This window comes from Pholis gunnellus, assembly GCF_910591455.1.
Source record: "Pholis gunnellus genome assembly, chromosome: 3".
Taxonomy (NCBI): domain Eukaryota; kingdom Metazoa; phylum Chordata; class Actinopteri; order Perciformes; family Pholidae; genus Pholis; species Pholis gunnellus.
Window position 1 is genome coordinate 27955143 of NC_136529.1, and position 8937 is coordinate 27964079.

General features: G+C 40.3%; 1 protein-coding gene across 1 annotated transcript; it reads right to left on the reverse strand.

Annotated features, from left to right (window-relative positions):
• Positions 1–741: 741 nt before the first annotated feature.
• asip1 (agouti signaling protein 1) lies at positions 742–2235 on the reverse strand (the record flags this gene model as incomplete). The annotated part of the gene is made up of 3 exons (XM_079186373.1): positions 742–906; positions 1244–1293; positions 2070–2235. 3 exons carry the CDS (start codon positions 2233–2235, stop codon positions 742–744), a joined length of 381 nt encoding a protein of 126 aa, XP_079042499.1.
• Between the last annotated feature and the right edge of the window lie 6702 nt (positions 2236–8937).

Consider the following 8937-nt stretch of genomic DNA (forward strand, 5'->3'; position numbering starts at 1 on the left):
GATATATAAATGCATTTCTCAGCTTTATCATCCAGCAAATCCTTCTTGTTCTTTCATAGGACTGACGATTGACAAGGTACTGCAGTCGGATCTTCTCTTTCAGACGAGATCGTATTATTTGTACGTCTTCTTCCTCTATGGCACAGAGCTCCATTTGTGTCCAAACACTGGAACTAGACACATTGCTGCAGTGGGTGATATGTTCCTTCATTACCATGATCACACATACACCGGCCTGCAGCTTCTCACTTGCACACCAACTGTGTATTAATCAGCCATTGTAAAGTAGTTCCAAAGAAATGAAATATGTCCCTCTATTTATTTTGAGCATTGTTTTAGACAAGCTGAGGAAGTCATATAATACTGCGAGACGGACTAATATGTGATGGGTTCCTGTCTTATCCATGAAATATGTGTGAGTTCATATCTCTTTTGTCTTAAATAAAACAAAAACACTGTTATCTAAAACAAAGTACATGCTTTTTATCCTTTAAGGCTTCATATAATACGTGTTATTGCTCGTCATGTATTTATAAAATAGTTCAATAGATGCGTCCTCAAAGCTCAAAGCAAGATAACAACGTGTTTGTGAGCGTCACTGTGGAACAGTCCTCGCTCATAAAGTGCTTTCATGCATAGAATTTTCGTTACAAAAGTTACAAACCAAGACCCAGACGTGGTTCACTTCTACCAGTGTTCACTTCAGGTGGTTTCGCTATAGAATGGATTTTTGAAGCTTGTTCAGCAGTGCGGGTTGCCCATTCGACAGAAACAGACCGTTCTGAAGATCCGACACTTGCAGAAAGCGCAGAAGTCGCAGCACACGTTGCCCGAAGATTTACAGCTTCCCCACAAGGGAACGCAGTTAGTGGGAGGAGGAGGACGCTTCTTCACAGCATACTTGTTCTGAGAGAGAGAGAGAGAGAGAGAGAGAGAGAGAGAGAGAGAGAGAGAGAGAGAGAGAGAGAGAGAGAGAGACAGAGAGAGAGAGAGAGAGAGAGAGAGAGAGAGACAGAGAGAGAGAGAGAGAGAGAGAGAGAGAGAGACAGAGAGAGAGAGAGAGAGAGAGAGAGAGAGAGAGAGAGAGAGAGAGAGAGAGAGAGAGAGAGAGAGAGAGAGAGAGAGAGAGAGAGAGAGAGCAACAACACATGTGACCATACTGACATAATAGCAAGCTAAGATGATATTTATTCAAAAGCTTTTTTTAATCCAATATAATAATTGATTTTCTATTTCGTGTTACCTTTTTTTGTTTCTTTGTTTTCTTGTTCTTCCTCCCTGATTTTGGCAACTCTGTAGGAGAACATTTGACAATAATGATGCTTCTAGAATTTTTCACAGCAGAAAGAAATGCATCATCAGCATATAAGACAATACATTGTACTGAATGGATCATCCACTCACCGTCGCTGTCCTGCGTGAAATATATTGTCACTTTATTTTATTTTTTCATGAATCAATTATTTTGGTCAACCTTTACATCTGTCTGTGAGTTTTACAAATATGCAAACAATTAAAAGTTTGTGTTTTTGGCAAAACCTCATCGCTCCTCCCGGCCTCCTTCTTTAGAGTGAAGCTCACAGCAGAGCTGGAGGTAAACAGAGGCGACGTCGTCTGACTTTGTCTGAGGGAGCGTTTCCCACAATTTCATAATTAACAGAATTAGTTTTGTTTACACTTCTCAAGCGTAGCTAGTTAGCTATGTGACCTCAGTGGCTGTTCAAATCAATGCCAGACACATGTGTGGCGGGGTTAACGTGCCAGAATATACATTTCAAACTGTTTAGTTTCTCTAGTTAGCTCACTAGCCATCTTGCACGTTCTGTACATTATTTAAAGCCATAGTTTCTTACTAATAGTCTTTCAAAAAAAGCTACCACTTATTTAATTTCACAGCTGTCAGCTTGTCTGACTTGCCGGCTTGTACATTTGTGCCTCATCAGGAAACACCATTATCGCCAGTATAGTATGGAAATGACATAAATCATCTAAAGTACAGTTTCCTTTCAATCTGGACTGTGACTTAACACATGAAGTGAAATCACTTGAGTTTAAACGTTCAAACTTACCAACAATAACAACAGGAGGTGAGCCTTTGTAGAGGCTTTGAGACAGAGCGTTAGATGCAACGACCCTATTGGTGGAGAGCCTCTCCTCGGGGATCATGTGGGCTGAGGACAGGAAGTACTCTGTCGAAACGAGGACAAAGCAGCCAAGCAGCATGAAGGCATGCATCTTTCTCTGCAACAAGAGTAACAACAGTATATATTTAGATTTAATTGTACCACATGTGTTCAATAAAAATAATTTTTAGAAGTCTCTTAAAACTGTCCAAAGATTCAGCAACTCTTATAGTTTGGGGAAGATGATCATGTTTTACTATTATTGTTTCTTTATTTCTTTATTTTTTATATGCACACATTCCGGCTTTGCTCCACTGAAACACTGTAAATTGATAAATGTGTCAACTTCCTTCCTGTGATTTTCGGGTGCACAGAACCGTAACGTTTTTGAGGATATTTGTCTTTTTTAAATGAGAACCTTGTCAACAAAGTGAATGTTAAGTTCAATGCAGTTTTAAAAGGTGCATTCTGCAACATGATAACCCATTTATCAGACATGTTGCTGATCAGAGTTATTGACGTCTTAGTTTCCTCAAAGGCTGCACAATTTCAGGGCTTCTAAACAGGCTCATTCTGCCAAAATCGGTGAATACTGTGGACCTAACGGAGTACTTTGCTGAATTTAGTATATTTACTTTTGTTGCAATTTTGCCAGATGCGCTGTGACAACAAACTTACCATCATGGCCTGTTACTTTTGAACCGTAAGTCTCGAAGACAACATTTTACGTCTGTATACGTGTGTGTGTCCTTCGCAACCGGTGGGCGTTGAACGGCCACTCCCCGACAAGCCCTGCACGAGTTACTGTGATGCCGGTTAGTTTGTTTCCACGTGTTTGTACTCTAACTGAACTCAAGAGTCATAAATCAGGGTCAGCTTCTGTTATTATCCAGCGTTGTATCATTTTGAGCCAAATATTATCTCTGCAGTGCCGACGTATTGCAAGTTTTTACTGCAGTGTCAATGCCAATACATTCAGAGCTTCAGATATGATGTTTGTCAGTCAATACTAGAGCTCCAACTGCATTATATTGGCCACAAACGTCAAAGCTGCAGCTTACCGCAGGGATACAGCAGCACCGGAGGAGTAGTTTGAGCTGCTGGCTATTGGAACACCAGATGGTCTGTCCATGTTGCAGTCTTGTTGTTTTTTCCTGTTAAACACCAGCAGTTTTCTTTCTGACTTTTATTGTCATTTATTGTAAACGCTTAACTTCATTTAGCGTTTAGTTGTTAAATCTCGACCCTTGTTGACTCTTTTCCTCACAGCCGGTTGTTGGTGAGACTGTATTTCATTTAGTTTGGTTTCTGGCCTGTTGGCTGAAATCCTTGTTTTTCATTAGGCTTCAATTACGAGAGGGTAAAATAGTATAAACACCTCCCGTAAAGGGAATTAAAACCTGAACTAATGTAAGGGTTAGGGGTCGCAACATGCCTGTTCCACAGAGAATAAGCCTGTGGGCCTTCTCAGGGTGTGACGAATCCATCAACTTGTGGATACAGTTCTTGTGAGTTGGTATCACGTTCTATTTCGTCCAGGTCGCTGGATATCTTGTAGTCCTGAATTTTCTCACGCATGCGAGAGGCTTCATCGATTTGGAACCGATTGACTTAAGTCCAGTTGCTTTGAATTAAGGACTCTGTAAATGTAGAAGGGGTTCCTCTGGGAACAAGGGAGTGCTTTTATTGAATTAGTTGCAATTTAGAAAACGTTCAATGTTTGTTAATCTTTGAATATACTAGCTGCAGATGAGGGCGGAGCTTCCAGGATGTCGTCCGCTGGACCGCGGCTCATTGACTGCAGTTCAGAAGTCTTCTTCACTTCCCCGGATTCAACACGAGCGGATAACCAACTGGAAGCAGAATCGAAGAGTGTATGTCCACGCTGTGAGTAAGACTGTATCTACGCGCTGTAAGAGTTTATAGTAACTTAAGACACGAATGACGTCACCGTTAGCTAAAACACGCCGGCTAAATACATCCATGCTTTACTTTATTTGATTACGTCAAAGCAAGGGAACAATACGCCTATTTGGAAATGACCTTCGCTAAGTGTATTTCACCGATGTTTTCGAGTTTCCAGGAGCAGATTTATTGATTTAGGGGCCCCGGGCTAACGCCATCTTGCATTACTTTTCATCCTTTCTCTAACTGGGAATGTTGGTAGAAGAGGTAAGCCTGCTCAAAACCTTCTTTTAACGCTAGTCCTGCATTCAAATGTTCACCTGAAGTGAAGAGTGAAAGAGAGGCAGTCTCAGCACAATGTGCTTTGATTAAGTAGTTTAATCAATGATAATGCATCATATTTTAATTGTTATATTTTGTGAGTAAAATCAGTTTTGGTAACATGTAGTACTACGATGTTTTCCTCTGTAGAAGAAGTACACAGTTAGTAAAATACAGTGTAGTTGCATATTTTTAAAGTGCGTTCGGGGCTTTTTGTAAGTTATTTAGAGGTACAATCAGATAGAATAGTAATATAATTTATTGTTTTTCATCTCTAAACAGTTGCCTTACCAGATGCTAATGAGGGTATTTCACTGCTGTTTCTGACCGCGAGTTCTCTGAGACTTTTGGTGTGTGATGCAACTTAGGTCACGGCGGTTTTGTGTCGACGAGGACCCAAGGAAAGCCGTCCTCGAGAAAGCTGCAAGCAGCAGCAGCAGCACAGGCCCAAGCATCCGGCCCGTTTTTTAACGTGCACGGAACTAGTTTAAACAAAAGACCAAACACCAAAAATGATTTTCCTCGGCAGACCCCCCCAGATTCATGAAGGTTTATTCTCTTAAAGCATCCGGCCGTGACTGCTCGCCCGTCATGCAGATGTTGTCAGCTTGTCTGTCTTTGACAGATTTTGAGCTTCAGCTAGCCTCAGGCTATGTTGGATCGTCTCGTCACATGATCGTAACTCGACATTGGCCGATATCAACATACTTATTACCCAGCAGTTATCATTGTATATCTGAATATGACAAAAATACCAAAGAAAATATGAAATTCTTCATTTAATTGAATAGTTTTGTAACGTTTATTTACAGTTTTTTATAGAATCGGCACATGCTTCTGAGTATTTTACGAAAAAAGAATGAAGGGACGGAGTTTAGTTTGCCTTTTTGAGAGTATATATAGCAAATAGTATATGATTAGGCATCAGTCGGTATTTTAGCGTAGCTGTATTTTCAATGTGCCAATTCCAAAGTACTAGTAAGGTTCTATCCTCTGCTTAACACATTGATGGAGGGCCTGCTCTCTCCAGTGGGCCCCGTAACGACCACGTCTGTATTCAGGCCATGTGGCCCCCTGAAGGAAAGACCTTGATGAAGGAGCAGCTCCCTGACAATTCACACATCTGGACATTTAACAAAATGTGTAGTAAAGATGAGAAAATATTGCTTTGAAAAGTTGACATTTCCCAGCAAAAGGGCAGCCTGTGTAGAACATGAAAGGAGACACAGGTTCATGCACAAACCAAAGCCTCTCGAGTGGCTGCGAGAAAGGAGCAATTGAGACCCAACAACTTGCCGACGTTAACTTTCTGCCACCAAGAGGACAGCTGGGGCGAGGAAGAGAGAAATATCCTCTTATTGTGTTTCTCTGGGAAAAATATGACTTATGTCAGTCAGTAATATAATATTACTCATCTCTGGACTTCTGGTGTCGTGGTTTTGTGGTGCTGAATGGAGAGCTCCTGTGAAGTGCAGTTTACACACCGTTTAACATGACGCAGTGTTCTTCGACACATGCTGCTAAAGTTGTTAACGAGGATTGATGAAGGGTGGGAACAGTCCTCTCTCTCTTTGTGGTGGTTGAATGGCACACGTTGTTACTGCTGCGTCTTTAGAACGGGACGCGGTGACGCTTTGTTGTCTTTAATAATTACAGCGCAGTGGCTGTTAAGCAGAATTATGTTGATGAGATGATGAAAATCCAGTCCGGTCAGATATTCTTTGTTCGTCTGTTTCCCATCTGGACTTCAAAAAACAATTAATTCAATTCAATTTATTTTGTACAGCCCAAAATCACAAATCTTTAAAAAGGGCTTTAAAATTCATGTCCCAAGATAAAAAAAATGTTTTTAAATTTCAGTCATTAATCATGAAAGAAAAAAACATTTGACTTCGATGGAAAAAATAAAACATAATACTACAATTTTACAGCATTAAAAAGAAAAACTAAATGTGTTTAATAATACAACTGCACAATAAATATTTGTATAAAGCAACTATAAACGACAGAATGCTACGTCAGGCATTGCTGCTCAACAGACACACACAGACACACACTGAGTCACACACAGACACACACTGAGTCACACACTGAGACACACACTGAGTCACACACTGAGACACACACTGAGACACACACAGACACACACTGAGACACACACAGACACACACTGACTGCATCATGTTATCTGTTGTCTGATCAACACACACAGACGGAACAGATTTCTCTGTGAGCCCGTCTACACAGGACTAGATGTTTGTGTATTTGTGCGAATTAAAGTCTTGTGCAACTGCACATGAAACATATTTAAACACCAGACGCACAAAAGAAGGAAAAAAAGCTTTTGGTAATAATTCTAATAATCCAAAATAAATGCGATGGAGCGAAGAAAGAACATGTTCTTAACAAGAGGGAACGTGGAGATGCAGTCGAGTTCCTTGTTCCTCTCAATGTAAATCTTCTGATCCGTAGTAAACTGGGAACCATTATCCCTGATTATGTGCTGTCAATTTAAAACGGGGTTTCAGCTGCGCTTCACGGGCGCATATACTCTGATTAGATTAGGAGCACTTCTATTAGATTACAGTGAAGAAAGTGGGTGAACACAGGCCTCGACAGCAGAGGGACCAAACAGGTGTTACCAGTTTCACGTGAAGTCGAGACCATTTCATTCAATAAGCCCAATGGAACAAATCACAAATAGCCTCAGAGGCCTCAGGGGCCTTTACGGTCTGCGTACGACAACCTCTGTGCTTTTCAACCCTCGCCTGGGATCAGGAGAAGCTCCCCAAACAAAAAACGCTTCAACGTGGAGAAAGAAAACGAAAAGAAACCTCAACAAGAGCAACTGAGTAGAGACCTCTCTCTCTCCCAAGACGGTTTAAACAAATGCTTCATGCCGGGGCAACAATTCTAATATTGACATACTAATAATTGTGCTAATAAACGTACATATGAGTTGCAGAACATCATTTATAAGAAGGTAAATACATGAGTAATTTAAATCAAATTACGGAAAATGAAATTTTATGAGAAGTTTTTACATCAAAGATGCTCCGACTCTGGCTAAACGTTAACAAAACATCTGACTTATATTTGGTGGAAATTTATGCAGGAATCCTGCTCTGTACTTTGTCTGTTTGAACACACACACACACACACACGCATACACACACACACACACGCATACACACGTATTTTCTGAAGAGACATTTCTAGGAAACTGTGGTGTAAATAAACACACGGGGTTCCTTTTTTAAATTGATCTGCTCCGCTGCAGAAGCTGCTGGCTCCACTTTCACACACACAGGCCTGCGTAATGATATTATTTCCTTTGCCCGTTTTTTTACGGTTTCAAAAATCAGAAACAGCTGGAAAACAACCTGCAATATTTCACCCGACAAGTTTGATGTTCTATTCATAACAACGGAAATAAGCGTCTCGCTGTAAAAAGCGGACGAACATATTACAGACAGAACTCTGTTGAGACACAAAACAATTAAAACAGTGACGTTAACCAGCTCTAATAAAGATTAATGTTACACAACGATCAGTCAGTGCTTTTATAAAAACAACCCGTATGATCATAAGGTTATTTTGGGATGGAAGGGGGGCGCCTGTCCCTTTTGTCCCGCCCCTTCATAATAAAATAAATAATAAATACATAAAAAGAATCAGTTATGAATGTCAGAGGACAAAACTGAAGTAAAATATATTCACAGTAAATGTTAGTTATTACAGAGCAAACTGCTCTATCCATTGTGTGTGTGTGTGTGTGTGTGTGTGTGTGTGTGTGTGTGTGTGTGTGTGTGTGTGTGTGTGTGTGTGTGTGTGTGTGTGTGTGTGTATATATAAAGTATATATATTTGTATATGTATATACTCACACATACATAAATACATAAAGAAAAATTAAAAAAAAGTAAATAAAACTAATCACTCATAGATGTCAAAAGACACCCCGAAAAACAAAAACTTAAAAACAGAAAGGTGATAAAATAGCTCGCAGGAGTTTTCTCATTTAAGGTCACATTTCTTTGTTCGTGGTCACATTTGTGGTCTATCTTACTATCTTACCATCTTAGTATCTCATCTCAGTATCTTACTTGCGGCACTAAATTATTCTCGTTTCTGCGTGCAGTCCTTCTGGTTAACCATCACGAGTTGAGTCGCTGCGTTCAGCACCGTGGACGCAGGCGGAGAGCGTGACGGGCGCCTACGAAGAAGAATCTACACTTTGAGCATCGAACGCTCGACCCCTGTGGTCTAGAAAGAAGTTTGAAAAAGTGTGTCTCTTGCCTCGTCGTGGAGGACGGCATCGGCTTGGATTTACAACCGTTCCAATGGATTCCAGCGACAACACAGTTTCAGAAACAAATACAAAACAAACAAAAACGTAGTAAATGTTGAAATGTCTGTCTAGTAACTTTATAAAACCATCCTGCAAAGATACTTTTCCAATGTCGATCCATGTGTTCAAGATTTTGGCATTTGTAAACAGCTGTTTACTGCTGCTGGAAACAAATGAATGAGATTTAAAGAGAGTAAAACCAAAGTACACTACAACATGTTAAAAGCTCAATAGAGCT